This window comes from Aptenodytes forsteri, unplaced genomic scaffold, assembly GCF_000699145.1.
Source record: "Aptenodytes forsteri isolate BGI_AS27 unplaced genomic scaffold, ASM69914v1 Scaffold415, whole genome shotgun sequence".
Taxonomy (NCBI): Eukaryota; Metazoa; Chordata; class Aves; order Sphenisciformes; family Spheniscidae; genus Aptenodytes; species Aptenodytes forsteri.
Window position 1 is genome coordinate 930930 of NW_008794745.1, and position 21046 is coordinate 951975.

Sequence of the window (21046 nt, forward strand, 5' to 3'; positions counted from 1 at the left end):
TGGCTTTATCAGCACGCAGCAAATCTAAAAGGCGGGCAGGCGCTGGGTGAGTTCGGGGAAGGCAGCAGTGACTGTCACTAAAGTAAATAAATATTAAAGAGCCTTTAAATTAATTTCAGTTCCATTCATGGAATCTACACCTCGTAACGCAAGCCCTCCTTCACTAGGAATGCTAAAACTTAAGAGTTGAAGAAAATACTCGTAAGAATAAAACTCCACCAACAGTTTCAGTAATTCAATAATTTATTCATCTAAAAAAGTGTGTAAAAGTATATAGCTCTCATCCACAAGGTATATATGAATGACATTTAAAATGGAGGTCTTTATTATTATTGTTTCTTTTTATCAAAGTCTTTTTTTAGTGTATTGTACCAGCGATATACTGTAGATTTAAAATGAACTTCACATTTTTTTTTTTGTTTTCTTTCAAATTGTCGGCTATATATAAAAGAAGCTCACTGCAAAATACTCAGAGGAAAAAAAAAAAAACAAAACCAAAAAGAAATTCAGAACTCCCCAGAAATGTACAGCTTTTACATTTAAAAAAGGTTCTGAAATATACATACAAGCATGCTGGACATTCCCCACCCCCTCCCGCTCCCTTTAGCTCAAACAACTGTAATAATAATTCTGATTTAGGCATGAATTTCCAAAGTTAGAAATAAAAAAAAAATAAAATAACTTTCTTCACTCTGTAGGAAAGCCAGGGCTTGTACATTTCAGGTTAATTCAGTAAAAAACTCACAAGTAAAATAATGCATATTTAAGGGAAATATTATACAGAACTTTTCACACTGAAGTACATAAGATTTTTCTTTAAAATCTATTGCCATTCATTTATTTTTCAGAAAAACGTATAAATATGTCACCAGCTTCTCTTAACTTAAAAAAATTAAATAAAAGACACCAGAGAAAAACTACTCCTTGCTGCCCTTTTTTTATTTTTAATTTTTGCTTAGAACCAGGTTTCTGGGGAAGAAACGCCCCTGGATAAAAACGGCCCATTTAAAAAGAACAAACAAAATAATAATCCAAAGTTCAGATGAATCCTGGGAACAAATAACCCCGAAATGGTAAAAGATTACAAATGTCTACTTTACATTTTTTCCTCCCCAAGTTCAATTTTTTTATACAAGTTTACAATCTTCATCTTTTTATGCTCTTCAAAAGGCCTTGAGAATTTTCTTTTCTGATTAAGAAAAAATAGTACTGCAATATTTTTAAAGTCAATTTTACACTGTACACATTAGATACAAATGGTTTGATATCAGATTTTTTTTTTTTTAACCTATACATTGCAAAGAGGATACCCACGTGGGAGGTTTGGTGCAGAGAATGAAATAATCCATTTACAGGTTACTTCTCTGACTTCACCTTCTCATTACACAAGCAATTCTTTTTTTTTTTTTTTTTATTTTATATAATTTGTCTTAAATGTTACATTATCTCAAGAAAAATACTTTTTAAAATCATAGAATTTCATTTTTTTTAACCAGAACATGAAAGTCTTTTGAAAGAACTTTAAAATTTGTAGTTTTTTCTCCACAGATAGATAACTAGGTCACACAGCCTGATCAAAGTGCCCGACCCCTCACATAAGGCAGTCCATGCCTGCTGCACAGTGCAACAACAAACATTAGAAAATGGAGTTTAAATATAAACCCCTTGAAGCCTGGAATGAAGGAGTCATAAAAATACTTCAATTAGCCATTAACCTTTAAAATGGCAATCATTTTACTAAACAAAGTAACTTTTCCACCACAGTGGTATAACTTCAAGTACTAATTTAATGATATAATTTTAAAAAATTATTTCTTTGAAATAATATTCCTATAGTCAGAAAAAATACACCAGATTTGTAACTGATTTAGTGTAAACAAAAACCATATTTTTGGATATGTACATGGACGAGTCTGCCCAGAATTAAAGGGCGACTTGGGTTTCAGTAAATAGTTTTATAGCATCACTAAATTTACTGGAAATATATTTCAATCATAGCTCTACAATAGATTAATTTACCACTTTCCGTGTGCCCTTACATTGGGCTTTAAAGTATTTTTCCTCCCTACCTCTCACTCACTCTTCTTCCGTTAGGTAGTGTTATCCTTCATTAAACACTGGCCATTTCTTGCTTTAACCAGGCTAGATGCAGGTGAGAATTCCTCAAAGCACAAGTACATCCTTACAGAATACGCTGCCCTTCCCAGCTTGGACTTTGATTGTTACTAGCTTCACTTTTGATTTCTAGGTCAGAAGAGTGAGAGGTATGTAGATAAATAACCCTACAGTGGAACGGAGCTGGATTTTTAAGATATTCTACTGTTCCTGGTCCTTTATAATTTAATCCCTCCCCTCCCCAAACCTAAAAATAAATAAAGTATCTCCAGACCATTCATATCTACATGGACAGGTAACAAATGCATGCATTCATCCCAATCCACTCTGACAGGAACTCCAGGTAGACAGAAAACTCCAATATTTATACGAGACTACAACTGTGTGGGTTTTGTTTTTCTTCTGCAAAGTCCCAGTTTATGATGATCAAACAACAAAATAAGTTTTGGACAACCCAAACCGGTCACTACAAGATATTTTTACTTGCAGGGCTGAAACTGCTCTTGGTTGTTTATCAGAGTTCCTAATGCAAAAAGATAGTGTAGTCTTCCTTAAAAAAATAAAATATTAAAAAGAATAATCACACTGACCAGTAGTTACTGGGCCACCAAACTAACACTGGCTTGAGGTTACTCTGTGTTCACTGTTCTTGGATGTTCCCAGATTTTGGACTGAAGCTGCCAGAGATGTTAATGGGTAGTTTAGTTTTGAACACTGCAGAATTCACATGTGCTTTTGGAGGAACAGAAGCACAGCACAGGACTGGTCTGAAGAGAAGCAAAATTGTGATCTTTGCAGACTGTGGCACGTTTCTCAGGTTGAGGGGAGAATAAGCCAGAAGAACAAGTGCTTTTCTATCTATTAAAGTATATTCATGATGGCATTGTACAGCTGAGTGAGCACCACAAAGTGGACAGGAAGGCAGGAGCTGCGATCCTGAGTGGCAGGGTTACACGTAAGCCAGGACAGTGCATTGTACTGCTCCAAAACGAACCTGCAGAAGAGAAATGCAGAGAGAAATGAGACTGGAATTGTTCACTCCTTTCCTTCTTGTCTTTTCTAGAAGATTTACTTAAACTTATCTCTGGTTTCTCCTGGAGACAGAACGTCACAAGGACTGCCTGGCTGTATTAACGCTGGTGGTGTTGGCAAGGTAAGAAGCTCACTGAAAAGGCCAGGGAGGGGAGGGGAGGGAGCACGAACTTTTAGTTTTAATATGTTTGAACTTGAACCAAGCTACCTGAATGTAGGCCCTCCCCAATGCACAGTAGAGATTATGGAATCACTGAGTAGTTTAGGTTGGAAGGAACCTCTGGAGGTTTAGTCCACCACTGTATTCAAAGCCTTGAACACCTCTAAGGATGGAGGTTCCACAGCCTCTTTGGGCAACCCGTGCCAGTATTTGATGACACTTCTTGTGTGACCCCGTATCTGATTAGAATTTCTCATGTTGTAACTTGTGTCTCTTTTATCTCATTCTTCCCTTGTGCATAGCATCATCCTTTTACTCAAAACAAAGACAGCAGTACCTCAGGACAGCTGTGACAGCTCAGTCCTCTAAGAGGATGCAAATTCAGATCTTCTAGAATAATACAAACACCACCAATTTTCTTAGATTAGATTATTCTTCCTGTTTCCTGCTGATACTCTCTACTTGGTGAAACGCACGTGTTTGTTCACTGGTGTGTTCCACCCTGTATACTGCCTCATAAAACAGATCTTTTTTCAGTCCCCAACAGGTGGGATGGAGGCAAACGGTCCTCTAGTTGTCTTGAACAATACGATACACAACCCTGTATTAATTCAGGAAGAATGTCTCCTTTATATCCCACGTCCTACGATACTGGTATCAGGAGAGTACTTTTATCTCCATCTGTAAATCAATTTGGTTTGGTGAGTAAAAATAGTTATTGACAGAGTCCAGATTAGACCACCAGCTAAACAGCACAATCTTTGGGAGGCAAACCAAGGTGTCCACTTGGTAAGGCAAAGCTGTTTCTAAGTTCTCTTTACATAGTTTTGTATAGTAGTATGGAAGACGGATGAAGTAACCCTCAAAGTCCTGCTCTTCGGTGGTGGAGGTGGCAGCTGTAGTTAAGAGTTGCCCACCGCTCTGGGACACACATGTAGGGCATAGTGGAGTTACAAGCTGTTGACAAAGCTAAGAAATAATTTTGCTGGGTTGGAAAGAAAAGGTCCCTCTGAAATTTCAGAGCTCCGTCCCCATAGCCTTAGGGAGGAAATGCAAAACCTAAAAGGCGTTACCTCAAGACATCTGATGTAGTTTTAGAGTCAAGGGGGTGAGGGACTCGCTGAGAATTTCTGGCAGGTAGAAGCTCATCTGTCTGCGCTACAGAGATATGGTGATGTAATGAGGCCTGTGTAAAGGAAAAAAGCACAAATTAACCCTTCACATAGCAAGTACTTCTGAAGATTCACCGTGAACAAACACATTCTGAACTGTCTCGGGACAGCACGGCAAGCTGGCAATTCTTTGTTGAACCCACCGTGACCATGTGTATTTCCAAGGTCCATAATGATTACATTTTTGAATAAACTCACTTCTCTTTTGACTGGAATCAAGGATCTTTAAAAAAGAATGCTGAATTCTGTTCTTAATTTTAGTCAGGGAAGAAGTGATGAGGGGAAACACCTGGGGTGTGTCAGTGGTTCCTTTGGTATTTCGGTAACAAACCATTCAAACTCTCCCAGTAGGAGACCCATCGCAGAGTACCACACAGAGGTGGGCTGTCCAACTTAGTGCAGCCTTTGTCCTGCTCTCTGCTGTTACGCTTTCTCAATCTGTCTCAGCTTTCTTCTGGAGCAAGGCTTGTGCATTTGTTTATACAGGAGTAGGAAAGGGATTTCATATTGATCGTGTGCTGGGGGTAGAGCAACCACGTAAGCCTTTCAAGCGGGCAGCCTAATACGCCACGCAGCCTGCCGAGGCAAAACCTCTAATTTATACTCCTCCAATTATGGCACGCACATTAGAGGTGGAATACTTTAGCTCAAAAATACTTAATCCAAATCAGACAAAGATGACTTGAATCTGTATGCCTCGCATGCCATACAAGTTTCCTAATTGCAGCACTGTGCAGCATAAAGGAGACAGCACCACCTGCTCACTGAATGGTGAACAAGTTACTGCATGAATTCAGCCCCTTGCTTTTATTAAAAATTGTCCAAACCAAAACAGTATGTTCCAAGTCAAATTAAACATTTAATTCAGCCTAGATCTGAGAGAGCAATTGTGTTGGGCTGGAGGTGGTGGTGTAGGGAAGGGTGGTGGCTCCTTCTCTCTAGAACAAATCTAGTATAAGCTTACAGAAGGAATTCATAAAGTTGCCTGGAGCTCTGCTGACTATGTTTTTACTGCTGGAACTGAAACATAGTCGTTGGATTACTCATTCACAAAAAAAAGGTAGTTTTAAGTTTAGCATAAAACTTCATCTCTAGCTCCTAAAGCACGGTGGTTCATTTTTCATATTGTTTTGAGATCTCCATTCTGTAGGTTTAAAGAAAAGCCCATGCTTCAGGGAGATCAACCCATGAAAAGTGCAGAGCGTAAGGAATAAGGTTCAGTGCTCTGCTGGTGGAGGTGCTATACTGACTATAAAGCCTGCCATGCTGACTGCAAGTCATTGTTAACATCCGTCCTAAAATTGCTTCTTTTGCATGAGGGAAGAATTGAGAAACACTGAACACCTTTACCCTGATAATTGCCTGATAGACATGGATGAGAGAATTTAGTTAAGAGACTTGCAAAAATGTTTAGTATTTGTTAACGAAGCTGGGAATGGATAAAGTAAGTGGTACTATCTTTATTATTCTATGTTGTTTGCTTGAATAGTTACGTGATGCTATTCAAGGCAGATTTTTCACCTTCTTTCCATGCTCATTAGTTCACTTTTTTTTTATTCATTCAAATAAAAAACTGCATGACACTACAGGGATCAGTGAACCTCTAGTAGTGGAACCAATTCTACTGTATACATCTCGCCAAGCACTTGCGATTCTGGAATGGAAGGTATCAGGTTCGCTCTGACACTACAGACTCCGTTGTGCAACTTTTACAACTAGGGAGATAGAAATGGATAGTAAATGCTCTATCTGGAGGTGCTACTCTCCTTTCTAACTTTTAATCTATGTGTCTTAACTGGATTAGGGCAGAATAGGAGGTAAGTCCCTCCTGTCTTAGGCTGACTGAAAATGAAAACTGGGACACTTCTGTAATACCGGATACAGCTTTGAGGATTCTGTATTTAGAAGCTGCCAAACTGTCCCATTTTCAGGTAAGGGCTTTAGGAAGAGAGAATTAAGTTTTAATAGCCAGCAATCTCAAGTAAATTTAAACCTAAAATTGCATTTCCATTTCCAGTACTGTCACAGTTGTGGAAACATGCAAAGTCAACATTTTCAAGGAAAATCCACAGGCTATAAACACAGTTGTTCTCCTTCCCCTGTGAAAGGATACCAAGACAGACCTTCAGGAAGAGGGGACACTGGTTTTGTGCCTGAGGACAGGATGACCAGAACCACTGCGGAAGATTCTCAGCTTTGGCAGTTGATACGAAGTATCCAAGAGCAAGAGGTTGCTGCTTCAGTTCTTCAGGGGCTTCTCTGGAAAGGAGACGTTCCCCTTGGCTCTGAAAGAAGAGTTGAAAAGGCACGTTCGTTGTTTTATGTCATTACATCCCACTCCAGTAACATTAATTTTGTTTACTAATTACTCAGTCTTTAATCCAGTTCTGTCTTGCTATTAATGAGCTATCCTTTACTCATTCATGAATCTTAGTCAAAGTTGTCTAATCCCTTCCTTTTCCCCCCATAGATGGGTTCTCCAGGCTTATATTCCGGAATCACTTTAGATTCCCAAACAGCCATGTTAACCTCCTAAATTGACCCCAGTACATGTGGAATTTGATGCCGCAGAGTAACTTAGAGGTACTGGGCTGTGGCTGTGAATCTGAACAGCTTCTCGTGTGCGTGCAGAGAGTAGACCAGTGTTGAATTTCAGTTTAGAAAGCCTCATAGGCTTTTCCTATACATATCAACAACAGCAGTTTGCACTGCAGATCTTCCTTGACTTCAGCTAGCGGAAGGATGTGTTACACACTCAAATGTGGAAGAACAGAGAGTATCTGCATCTTTATAAGCTTCGCTGTGCTTGCTTTTTCAGTTAGTTACATCGATAGCTCAGAAAAAAATGCTACATTTGCTATTCCTTGCTATGGACACTTGGACAGAAGATACTATGCTTTGTTTATATTTGTACTACCAAGCAGAGGTGAGTGTGGGGAAAAAGAAACAGCTGTCCTGCTTTTCAATTTACGTCACTTATTCATTTATTTATATACTGTCTTTTTGCAGTATTAGTTACCCATATTCTTATATATGGACCAAAGAGTTGTTTGGAGAGGAGAGAATGAAACAATGAGAAACCGTCTGCAAAACTAATTTCATCAGGCTTTGAGTCACTCCTGTCAGCATATATGTTTGTGATTTTATTTCTGTAGAGGAAAACCTAGATGACCCTTCCATCCCCGAGGCTGTTGGATAGGAATGCTTGGTGTGAGCTTGCTTACCTCATCCTCTCTGTGTGTGTGTATATACGTATCCTTATCCATCATGAGCCACGTTACCAAACCTACAAGGGTCTCCTTAGGTAGCAGAAAGGGTGACTGCCATTCCATTCTAGAGTACGCTTCTATTTTAAATGCATTTGGGTTTTTTGGAAACACCCTTTATTAATTTCCTTTTACTTTTATTTCATAGAGGAAAAACCCAAAAGATGTCTGCAAAGTATTTTAGCTTGCAACTTATCCCAGAAGAACTGGGATAGCAGTTCATTTAATCCATAAACATCTTTTAAGTCAACAGGTTAAAAAAAAAAAAGATTCCACTGCACAGAAACTGGCTTAATCACAAAGCCTTCACTGCTAGTCCTTTGAGCAGGTCTTTCTCCAACAGCAATATCTTGATCAGGAATCAAAGAAAGTTAAACACTCCATAAAGCTTGGAGAAGGCTGCAGCTCACCTGGCTGTGGGCACTCAGAAAGCCTAACAGCAAACCTTGAAACTGGCTGCTGAGCAATCAGGACTTACACTGCTAAACTGCAGCAATCAATTATGGGTTACATGGACGAAGGCTTGACCTTCCCCGACCCACAAGGTAATGATCACACGCTGTTGCTTTTTTAAAACCAAAAATTACACATCAATTACTAGGCCCTTGTTAATGATTAAACTGAATTACTATGACAGGTTCATCTAGAAATGGCTTGTCCAGGTCTCTAAGCTCTTTGGTCATTAACCTTTCAGTGCTGTTCTTAAGCCACTCGGATGGAGTTCCACTGAGAATAAGTTTTGTAAACGCATTTCTAAAAGTGGTACAAAATGGAGATTGTTGAATGAACTAAATAAGAGAGAGAAATTGTAATGAGTGATGAGTTGTGATTTATGGCTGGAGGATTTAGTAACAGAATTGAAAACTTTTAATTTGCCCACATACCAGTTTGAAATAACCAAGTGTCAGTACTGTGCAATTATTTAGCCTTTGAAAAGTGGGTTGGAATATTAACATAAGGTAAGGTGGTTGTGTACTGAGATCACAACATACAGAATTAGCATTTTTGTGGTTGATGCAGAAGTCGTTTTTCACTCAGACTGTATTAAGCTGACCATTGAAGCATTCTGGCAGAGGCTGCAAGGAAAATACAGGCAGGACTTTTTCCTTCCAGGTGGCGAAACTAACAGCATTTAGTCAGTCATTTTCAGGGAGCGAGAATTCTTTTCTTAACGTATCTTATTTACATTTAGAAAAATGCAGTGCTTTGTTACGGAGGCTGAATGAGTAGCATCATTCACAGGCAAATATCCTACCTGTACGTATACCTCCTCTAAGTATCTATTCTGTACTTCCTTTCACACCAGATTTATAGTTTCTCTTGATGAGACTGTTCAAAGCCACCAGTGATAGTCACAGATCCAGATCCAGTTACTTAAATTATTACAGATCACTAAACCAGAACTTTTAAATGCATGGGTTATCTGTTTCTTGTATAAAAGTTAGCCTGTTTCTTTAATACAATACTGTATTGTTTAGTAAAGAAGTAATATGCTACTGCTTTAAATGTACTATTTCTAGAATAAGACTTCTCCACAGGAAATTATGAAGCATCAAACTTCTACATACATGTGATGGAAACCATTTTAAGAGTACAGCTAAGTCTCTTACACAATTAAATGTATGAGTAAAAGTGTTCCATCAAACATGATCCAAATTATGCTAAGACCGATTCAGAAAAATACCTTGAATTACCAAAAATAATTTGCATTTGGAGTAATCACTGGTGTTAGAGCCAACTTTATAAAAGCCACTTCAAAGAAAAATAACTTACAAGCACTATGTGCTCTGGGCTAATTTTTACTAAGAAAACAACATTTGCATAAACACCCATCACCTGAGTTTCTATGGGTAGGGTTTTATTATTAGGAGAATTATCCCCCGTCTTGCCTCCCCTAGAAATTCACGTGAACAGAGCTGTCATATCTTCCTTTCTCTCAAAGACTTGTCACTTTGTGCCAGGGTTATTCCATATGATTTTCCAGAAAAAAATGGGTGAGTACCGATCAAATGTATACAGGGTCATTAGATATGGCTCTGCCGCACAAAAATAAAGCTTCTCTCTCCTCCTTCTCTCTTCCTCTCAATTATCTTGTACACTAACAATTAACTTCAGAGCTGTAAATAGTCAAGGCAGAGGCATCTTCTACAATGGTATTTAACCAGCACCTTCAATTTTAGCGTTAATTTCTGATTGCTGTTGACATAATTATGTTTGACAATCTACAGGAAAAAAAGATTTTGTTGGAGGATTTGGGTCTTTTTTGTGTTTTATTTTAAGTAGGATATGCCCTAAAGTGCTACAGCCTTACCCTACTATGCTGGAAGTGAGATCCCACTCCAATACCAGATGGTGATCCAGGGGAAGGAACTGGGGAGGAATTTGGTGAAGAGTGAAGATTCCCTGTTATTAAAATTCTAATGTCATTGTCCATGTCATCCGGGAATGGGAGGTCAAACATGTCATCTGAAAAGGAAAAGAAAGAAAAATAATTTCCAATGTGCTGTACTCATTTTTGTCAAGAAATTTTTGTGATTTATTACCATTCCCTTTAATTTATTATCATTCCTTTTTTTTTTTTTACATACTCTTGAAACAGATGAAAGCAGAGATAAACACTTTACTGTTTAATCCTTCTTAGTACCTTTGACTGCAACCGCACAGACTTGAAAGGAAAAGTTGGCAGACATCTATTAAAATCATTAATTTTAACAATGGTCAAAGACTGAACAAAAATCCTGTTGTACCAGCTTAATAAAAATCCAAATTGAACTTTGTAACAGAAAAAATGACAACTCTCTGCAGTTGGTCGCAGAAATCCATTAACAAAATACTTGAAATACATTAAACCAAACCTACGTATGTTACTCTCAGCAGGTGCTGCTCTTCAGGTTTCTAGCGCTACACACCAGCGCTTTGGCACGTTTGCTCAAAATATTCCAGGAGCAGCCCTAGCAGCTTCAAGGAAATTGCTCACAGACTCAGTAAGGACAGCAAGGCCTGCTCCACGCTCACACGCAATGTACTTTCATGATTATTTCAAATACTGCACCAGCATTTCCTACAACGCAGCTTTTAATATTTTAGTTTCATCTCAGAAAATGAATACAGTTGTATTATCATAACTTGCTATTTTAATTTGGTTTATGTTAATCTGTGGGAAGGGCGTAAAGATACGCCCGTAAAGATACTGTGTTTGCATTCTATGAGAAGTACGTTCCATTACTCAGTCATTTGAAACACAGGTTATGATACCACGAGTAATTTACATGATGGAAAGCTGAGACATTAGAGACACAGAGCAAAAAAATTACAAGCATCACAATATGGTTTATAAGGGTTTTTTCCTTATCCAGATTTCTCAGCAGGCAAAGATGCTTAAAAAGCTTAATGACATTTAAAGTACATTTTAGGGGGCAGAAAGGGACAGTGGGAGCTGTCTGAATTAACTGGATTAATTGGAATTGCAGCCAAATTTATAATAAAACACATGGAGCCCTAAACAAGAGTCATGCATTTCTATATATTATAATAAATAATTTATCTTGAAGAAGAAAAATTTACTCGGCATGAAAATGGAAAAGAATGTGTGTGTCTTGAACTAATTTCATCTGAAGTCCCTGTGCTGAAATAGGCAGGTGGTTGTTTTTCTTCATCTTCTGAAGAGAAATATTGGATTGCAAGAGCAATGAATTAACTTAGTTTATTAACTTCTGTCCTACAACCTCAGTAAACAAAACAGAACTAATGTCATGCTCTGCTTAGCCTCCAAAGCATAAATGAGATGGCTAATAGCATAGGAAGCAGTTTAATCATTAAGTAGAACAGAGTTAAGAAAATTAAATTTAACACCATTTTGGAAAACGCCAGTTCTTGTACCTGATTCTAATTAGCATCTGAAGCACTAAAGGGCAGGTTAATGCAGGTTAAATATTTGTCAGCACAGCATTCAGTCAGGATTCTTAAGTATTAAGAGGGGTAACTTCCCTTCTGTGAGGCCCACTGAAATTCCAGGAGGAACAGATCAAAGCAGACTCTTTCATTAAAAATAGTGGGCCTTTCTTCCTCTCTATACTGTAACTTCCCTCTTCATATTGTAAAAGTTTGTAGTTGCTCTTGGTTTAAATTATTTTACAGTCATTTTTAAGGATTTATGGCAAAACAGTTAGGAAAATACTTACTTGATATAAAGTATTAACCAGAGTCGTGCTGACACAAACTATAGGGTTAAATATGCTTGAAAAAGCACACTGCCAACATAAAGAGTTCTCAGGTTGGTCTATTTTGCCTACTTTTCAGGAAGATTAAAATTCTAAAACAAGTACCTCCTTCCTTACAAGCTTTGCACACAACAGGGCATGAAGCGAACTGCTACTATAAAAAACAAGTTGGCCTGATCAAGTCACAACAACAAGGAAAAGCGTTTTGTAGCCTGTGCCATTTCACAGAGTGGTTGGTCAATATGGCTTTTGGAATAAATCAGTAAGATTATGTGAAAACAGATTTCAGAAAAACATAGTATATTATCCTGGAACGATAAAGTACAGTGGTGTTCTCTTTAAATTAAATTAGGGTGGTCTGGGGTCCGTGGGAGAACATTGGTCCGCTCAGTTTTTATTCATGAGTGGTACAGCTCTGCTGATGTTCCGAATAGGCCACTGAGCATTCGCAAGCATTTCACCTCTCACACTAGACCCGCGCTTACTCACCATTAGTAGGGCTGAATCCATCCTCATTGGGGTAATTTGCTGGTGCTACCTGGATAGTAGCAGAGGTTGGGAAAACCAGGATGTGTGTACAGGAGGCATCCTGAGGGGTATTCAGCTGAGATGACTGCAGATTGAGCGCAGTACTCCGGCCAAACACTGATCCCATAGTGACAGCATCTTCCAGAACAGAAGCAACGGCAGAGACATTAATTTGCATCATCTTCAAAATGTTCTGTGTTCAATTAATTTCTAATCTGGGTTTGCAAGCTAATACAAGTGTTTAAAGGTTCTTATCTTAAAAAGAATAACTTGCTAGAAGAGCTTGAAATTAAGATCACAGGTTGTAGATAATGTTTAGCTATGTGAATTCCCATACAACGCCCCACCTCTCCTTTCATTCTGCTGCCCCTTAATCAAAGATTTACTTCTTAAATGAGCAAGCTAAATTTATTTTTGACACACGCATCTGTATAATTATGCAATATACCCCACTTTGGTTGACATGAGAAAAGCATGACTTGCCATCTATTTTCTCATGTTACAAAAACTCTGCTTTGAAAATTATTCAGCTTGATGAGTAATTTTCAAGCTCATTTAATTCTGTTCCATGTAGTAATCTTTTATTTCTAAACTAAAAAAACAGAGTGGTTTGTAAGGATATGTCACCACGTATATGAAAAAGTATGTGCTTATGTAATACAACAAATAAGGGAACCTCAGAATTTAATTTTATTTCAACTTAACTGTGTGGATTGCTGCTTATAATAGAACTCTCTAAATAACTTAAGCATACGAAAAGGCAAGTAGGTTTATCCTTACTCCCATTTACAAAGACTCCTACTCTTTCACACTGTCGACTCTCACAGTGTCTGCAGTCCTCCTTGCATGAGGGCGCCTACAACATCACATTTCAGCTGATGAGAACTGGTTACCCGAAAACATGACCCCCCAAGGAAAAGCTCATCAGTTTGACAGTGGCACACAGTAATCTTTCCCCCTAGGAGCCGACACTCCCAACGTAGCATCTCCTCATGGTATTTTTGGGAATTCTGCTGGCTCAACCTATTTTCTACCACATTTAGCCATGCTAGTCAAGGTCGTCTTGTTGGACTCAAAAGTCTCCCAAAATTAACGTGCTTATGTGATTAAGTATGATAAAAGAAGAGAACTTTCATTGGCATTTAAATAGTTGGATATTATTATTACCTGGCATCACAACAAATGACCCCTGTGGCTCCATGGCAACTAAGCAGGCACTGAGGATAGAAGGAGAGTCTGCGGATGAGATGCCACACATGCGGCACACCTCCTTTAGTTGTTTGCTGATTGTCTGCAGGGAACATTCCCCAAGGAGGATACTCCAGTCTGAAAAGAATAAACATTATGATAGAACAGCATGGAGTTCTGAAGTAGCCAGCACTTGCTTGAAAATAGCAAAATATTAATAACACTTTGCATTTCTTTAACACTGTCCTATTCTGGACTGCCTCCCCAGGTAAACAAGGTAGTTTGTCGGTTTTCCCATGAGCTAACTGCATTACTCTGACAGATCACTGAAGATGAAGCGTTTCTTTAAGAATGAGTCTTTCATTCTACCTGTGAGATAGAGGAGGTACTTATTTGAGGTGAAACAGGGCAACAATGAAGGATTCTGTTTTTAAGATTTTTTGATGTTTTTTATTTACATACAAATCTTTTCCTGAACTGCACTGATTCTTTTTTCAAAAAGGACATCTGTTTTCATCTAACATGCAGCACAACTGGAATACTTGAAACGTAAGCAAAGACATGAATTCACACACTCAACATCAGAGAAATTCTGTTTAACTTTGTTATGAGTAAAATACACTAAATAAAGCAAATTTCAGTGGAGGTCCAGACATACATTCAAGAAACTACTTTTAGCCATTTAAATGACATTATGTGTCCAAACAGAGGAAGGGAGTTGCTGATTAAATTCTTAATCTGTTTTCCTGCCTTCGTTCCATTGAACTCCTGTGTGTGGGATGGATACCAAATTCCCCTACCAGGGCAGGCAACAGCTCTTCTTCCCTGCATATACTATATGGGAGAAGGCATTTAACTACTGCTTTTCCCCCCTATAGTATTTCTTTGTGCTTTCAGACTGAATTGTTATTTATTGTGCACCGTTTTCCAATTTTTTCTCCCCATCTCATGAAATACAGAATCTCTCATAATAAGCTAACCAGAGGAATTCATGTCTCCTTCAGTTATTAATGTAAAAGGACAAACACTCATGAAATATCTTTATCCTCCTGTCTAATTTATCTTCGTGTTCCAACTCAGGAGATGGGAGAAGACTGAGAGCACCCTCTCAGAACCCCGTTTTCTTCCAGTCAGTTACCAAACAAAACCTGAATAGTGGCCACGACCATTAGAAACGGAAGAAAAGACGATGAATGCACGTATTTAAATTAGCGAGAGGAATCGCTGTTGAAGTGCAGCAAGGTGGTCCCCACCCTTGTTGGATTAAGGCGCCTATACCTAAAACACTCCAGAGCTGCCTTTAAGTTCCCACAGAGCTGTCAGGAATGCTAAATCTTGGGAACTCTTTGCAGGCTGCAGAGGGTACCTTATTGCTGGTTAACACTGATTATCAGTTAGTTTTGTATACCACAGAAAAAAAAAAGGTTTTTTTGATCAGTAACTTTTTTTTGCAAGAATTTTTTGTTTGTTTAGTTTAAGTTTAGGAATCAGAATTGAATTCTGTTTCTATTTCTGTGACAGGATAACTACTGTTCAGATTTTTTCTAACAAGTGACGAAGGCCATGACTCCCACATGGAAATACACTGTGCAAATACTAGTTAATCTACACAACGGCTACAGGACATGAGGGAGTAATGTCAAACCCAGTGTACGAACAGGCAAATTGTTTATGCAAACCAATACAAAAATTCAGTGCCAGGGTAGGATTATCACTCTCAACTTTCTGGTTTTAAAGGTTCACGATCAATTCTGTAAGTCATTCTGCCTTGCACGCTAAGGCCACGTCTTCATTCCAGAACCACAGGTAGTGACAGCACTGATATTTCATACCTTTCAACTCCCCGTGGCCTAGGCGGCCGAGCCGCCCGATAACAACTCTCCAAGGCAGTGATGTCATCTGTACGATACCAATGCACCATTCCCATAGCTTCTGCAGACCAATTTTACGTGCAGACAACTTGCTCCTCCTTGACCTGGAGGTTAAGGAAGAGAAAAAAAGAAAAGGTAAGAAGAGAATCAAGGACAACATTCAGATTTCTATTCTATATAATTATTTCACTGCTTACTCTCGATAGGAGTTCTTGCAGTTCTGTGGAGTGCCTAACTTAATTTTTATTAACAAGAAGCAGAAAAAGTACATGTCTGCTTTCAGTACTATTATTGCAGTGACATGCGAGAGGTGTCAATATGCTGAGCAACATACCAGGTAAGATTCGTAGGTAGCATTTGTAAAACAAGTGTAACACAGTAACTTTTTTCCTCTGCAGTTTGTAAGTTATAAAAGTGCGAACTGAAATGTTATCACTGTAACATTATCATAATCCCATCAGCAGGAAATATGATTAGAAGGGATGTGCAAGAAACTAATGAGAGTGAGGGATGACAACTATAGACCTAGATATAATGGAAAAAATAAAGGTTTCTACCTGTTTGGTAAATCAATATTAACTATGCAGGTTTCCAACAATTCACCATGAAGGTCAGTGCAGGATGCCAGAAGCCAACGCTGATCATGAGACAAACAATATCCAACGAAAAGCACATTGTATTTCTGACTGGCCTCTCCAAATGTTTCTCCCAGCTCTGTCTGTTTGTCTTTGATGGGTGCCAATATGAAAGGAGGAGAGTATAGCTGGATTGGGCTGGGCCTCTGCAATAAAGTCACCACAATCATCAGCAGATATATCAAAAACTATTTAACGCAATAAACACACAAACACAGACTGGCAGCGAGTACAGAAAAATGTGAGTTGGAAACAATAAATAAATTCAAAATTCGAGGCATTCATAGTCAAGAGAGACATTGGGAAAAGGGTGGTTATAGACAATTCATTTCTGCTAGTGAAAACTGATGCACTTCAAACCTTATCTAAAGATTTCTTTTTATATACAGGGAAACCAAGGTATGAAAACAGCCTTTGGACAGGGGGATACCAATCTCTGAAACAGTCAGGAGTTAAACCTGTTACTCTGTATATCCTTTTGCTAAAATTGATGGCATCTGCTCACCTCCGTCCATTCACATACTACCTACAGCACAACAGACAGCACGATCTGACGTGAGATACCGAGGACGCAGGTAGAGCTTAAACTTCATGTACGGTTTTCTGTCTAGGCATTAGGTATGACATACTTTCATGCACATTGGGCATGATGTCAGAAATTCTTTAAGTCTTATAGTTCACAGTTTAACTTCAGAAATACTTTGGGTTTTGAATCAGAACTGAACATCGGTTGCACTTGATGATCTTAAGGGTCTTTTCCAACCTAAACGATTCTATAATTCATCAGATCTGCTGTGCATGTGATAGTGCTTCTCTTTAAGAAACAAACTACCCCTCAGAAAACCAACCTGTAAAAGGTTATCAGAAATCAAGGCCATTCAACACCATTTAACGATAAGCAGAAGCAAATTAGTATTGTAAATAATACATGTGCAGTCCCCCTGCAGTCTGACAGTAATTAAATCCATCTGTTATTTAAACAAACAAACAAAACAGACAAACAAAAAGAAGTCATAAAATCAGGAGGCTGAGACTGGAAGGGACCTCTGATCGTCTAGTCCAATCCTCCTACTCAGAGCATGATCAATTATAGCAGGTTGCACGGGACTCTGAATATCTCCATCATTGGACATACAGATATTGGATGCCATCTCCAGTGATGGAGATGTTTAACCTGCCTGGGCAACTAGTTCCAGTGTTCAGTCACTCCTACAGTAAAAAAGTTTTCTTGTGTTTTTTCGTTCAAATGGAATTTCTTGTATTTCAATTTGTGCCCACTGCCTCTCATCCCATCACTGGATACCACCGAGAAGAGCCTGGCTCCATCTTCTTTACTCCGTCCCATGAGGTATTTATGCACATTTATCAGATCCCTCCTGGCTAGACAACCCCAGCCCTCTCGGCGTCTCCTCAGTTGTCAGATGCTCCCGTCCCATAATCATCTTTGTGGCCCTTTGCTGGATTTGCTCCGGTATGTCCGTGTCTCTTGTGCTGATGAGCCCAGAACCAGACACAGTACGTTCCAGGTGAAGCCTCACCAGTGCTGAGGAGAGGAGAATAATCGCCTCCCTTGCTCTCCTCTCTGCACCCTTCCTAATGCAGCCCTGTCTGCTGTTGGCTTGCTTTGCTGCAAGGGCACATTGCTGGCTCACATTCATCTTGCCCAACAGGGCTTCCAGGCCGCCTTCTGCAAAGCTGCTTTCCAGGTGGTTGGCCCCAAACCCATCTTTGCTTTGTAACTCCTCTCTGAAGAAAAAACATTATGGGCCTGAACAGACATGCTCAATGATTTAGAAGTGGTCAGGGTATTTTCTCAATTTTTTCAGGCAAAGTTTGGAAGTCTGCAGTGCAGACTGCTAGCAAACTCATGTAAAATGGAAAAAGTAGACATCTGACTAATGAACTATGCTAAATGAACTATGCTAAATGCAAGCTGCTCGTGAAAACGTTTGCCCCTTTTTTGGTGTCTTCTGTATCTTCAGGAAATTAAACATGAAATGCAAAGTGCAAGTTAATCAGCTTAGAGGAAAAGTAAGTTACGGTGTGTTCTTCGAGACATTAAAGGGTATTGTATTTCTGCTTATGTCACTTTCTAGAAGTATACCACCCTGGCAACAGTGCAGGAACGTTAATTAATGGGAGGAGGTGCTTGCAGGGGTCTTGCAAGTTTATTGCTCTTCCCCTTACACCTAAATAGCTTTAAGTACGACTGTTGTAACTTGCTGCAAAATTCATCCTGCTGAACGGATACTTTTTGAGGGAAGCATGGAGGAGAGAATGCGAAGAGGAGACGCCTGGGGTGATACTGCTTTTAGAAATTTTCAGTGAGAGCTTATGGTTTTACGTGAGTAATGAAATGTGCTGATAAGTTGGTTTTATGATGATTTTGAAACTAGGTTTTTAAACCCTAACAAGCATGTCTTTATCCCAAGGTAAGTGTTTAAGTGTTTAGTTGGTCCATTAAATCTAAATAAAACGGTCATCGTTATCTTTCAAAGAATGAAAAACATTCATGGAAAGTAGGATGGATTATTCTTCTTTTGAAATCCCTGAAATTCCAGAAACAGGGCTTGAATATTTACAGTGAAAAAAACAGATGAAAGATAAGCCCACTGAAATAGGGGGATTTCTCCATTACCTCAGGGAATTAATATAATATCTGTAATTAGGCACAGGAACTTATTTCATATATATGCATATATATATATGTATATAAATAAAGGTTGGACATAAACACTTTCTTGTATGAGTACCATAGACTAAAACTACAAAACATCTCAGGATCCCAAGTAACAGCATACATTTTCTCTTCTTTCACACTGAACTTTAACCTTTTACTTTATGACTCAAACCCAGAAGCTTAAAATGTTTTGAAAGCAAGCACTCTGACATTTTTCTTACTATTTTCTATTTAGTATTAGCTTACCTTTTCCCTTTATATTGTCATTGTCTTCTATACCTTGAAAAAATACCCCTAAAAGTATTTTAACTACTCTTGTTTTGATATTTGAGAAAAGCGGGTACAGTTTATTAGCAGGCTTTCATGTTCTTGACGGCAATACTAACCTCAGGATTTTTGAGGGTCATCTCAATGCTGGCAGCTGGCCCAAAGCCTGTGAGAGACTTGATGTGAATCTGTGTGGGCAGTGGCCTCCTGCATTGGCAGTACACGGAAAATGCCAAAGACTTCAAGTGCTGAATGTAGAAAACCTGTTCATCCTTCATTGTCTGCAGCATGTACTGGCAAGGCACAATCTGTATAATTCACATAAACAATAAAACGTGACTGAAAGTCTTCAAAGAGCTGTTCATTAATATCAAACGAGATTCACACATTTATTAGTCATTTAACAACCATGACACTTTGTATGTGGTATTCAGCTATTTGCATTACAGTATCTGGAGCTTGCCATCAGGGCTACGGCCCTTTTGCTTGAATGGCTGTAACATTCAGCAACTATATTCCCTGCCACAAACCTGCTGTTTCCGTTATAATGATATATTTAAGGTTGCAAAATCTCTCACAAAGCTAAGACTCCTACTGTCCAATGTAACAGAAGAGTCTTCTTATAGGGCAACAATAACTGAACAGTACTATAACACAGCTGTAACAGCTGACAAACACAGCTTATTAGAAACTCTAAATGAATTTTACTTTCTGTGATATAAACTTCATTGAATGAGAAACCCAATCAACTACACAAAAAGAACAGATTCTTTTCCCCAGTCGTCTTATTTTTCTGAAGTCTGCTTTCTCATTCATACTGCAATTTGGGCAGGGCACATAATTAATTACATGTATAACATTTATCCAAGTATACCACAAGTAGTAATTACCAGTGGCTTTTAAAAGCAATACCCTAAAACTTGGGGGTAGTTTTAATTTTAATTTTTTTAACCCTCAGTTGAAAACCAAACACTGATATTCAAACACCTTTAATTTTTTTAAAACTGTTTTTCTGATCAACATCTTCATTTGCAGGTAGCCTTTACCATATAATCTTGGTATTCCGAACTTTGTGTTTAGGCAGGTTTGGTTCCAGAGTTTGTGGTTAGAATTAGTATTTGTTTGCTGTTCGTGTGGGATTCAGCACTACGGTGTCATTCTTAAAGAAGATTGTAGAAAGCCGAACTAAGATTCTATTACAATGATTTATGTGGTTGTTTCTCCTTTTCAATTTAGTAAACAGCGGAACCTCAGCAATCCTATGCTGCTGTTCAGTTTTATTTGTTTCAGAAAGTAATGTGAAGCAAGACACTTAAATTTACATGTTCAACCAGCAAGAAACAGAACTACAGTAAGATTTGCCGACGAGGTTTGAGTTTGGTGGTTAAGACCCGTCTGCACAAGAACAGGAAGGAGAAATGGCACAACATTCCTTCAGAAGTAAACAAAGCATAACAAAAATAATCTTTTCAGTTCAAATCCTTTTTAAAATCAGAATTAAATCCCTGTAAACTCATTTTTTTTATTGTAGTGTTGAGAAATACAATGTCCTACACATGGCTGTGGAAACATACTGTCTTTTGAACAGTGAGATATTTGGAGCAGAAACTGTCAATACAAAATATTTATGTTGAATCTTAACACTATGAGACCCAAGCAGATTCTTTTAACAAATATTTTCAGTAGTTATAAAAATTAGGTATCACAAAACTTCTACTCTATGGTCTTGCTTGAACCATTGTTACTTTGGTAGCATATTCTACTTACTAAATGCGACTGCGTGTTTTTAAAAGACAACTTCTTTATCCAAGAATTTCAGGACCTAGGCTTTTCCATTCTATACATGAGTTGTAATAAATCTGTAAACATTTGGGTTTGATTTATTTTGAAATAACTGTATAATTGTGTATAC

General features: G+C 38.4%; 1 protein-coding gene across 1 annotated transcript in view; it reads right to left on the reverse strand.

Moving 5' to 3' along the window:
- Positions 1 to 228: 228 nt before the first annotated feature.
- The window catches only part of MED13L (mediator complex subunit 13 like), a 191036-nt gene continuing 170218 nt past the window's right edge, over positions 229 to 21046 (reverse strand). Inside the window, exons 22-30 of the mRNA XM_019470687.1 lie at positions 19254 to 19442; positions 16110 to 16333; positions 15514 to 15656; positions 13661 to 13819; positions 12455 to 12631; positions 10057 to 10211; positions 6603 to 6764; positions 4381 to 4493; positions 229 to 3109 (exon numbers count right to left, since the gene is read on the reverse strand). Coding sequence (XP_019326232.1) covers positions 2977 to 3109; positions 4381 to 4493; positions 6603 to 6764; positions 10057 to 10211; positions 12455 to 12631; positions 13661 to 13819; positions 15514 to 15656; positions 16110 to 16333; positions 19254 to 19442 — 1455 coding nt within the window. The 3' untranslated portion in view covers positions 229 to 2976. The remainder of the gene's footprint in view (positions 3110 to 4380; positions 4494 to 6602; positions 6765 to 10056; positions 10212 to 12454; positions 12632 to 13660; positions 13820 to 15513; positions 15657 to 16109; positions 16334 to 19253; positions 19443 to 21046) is intronic.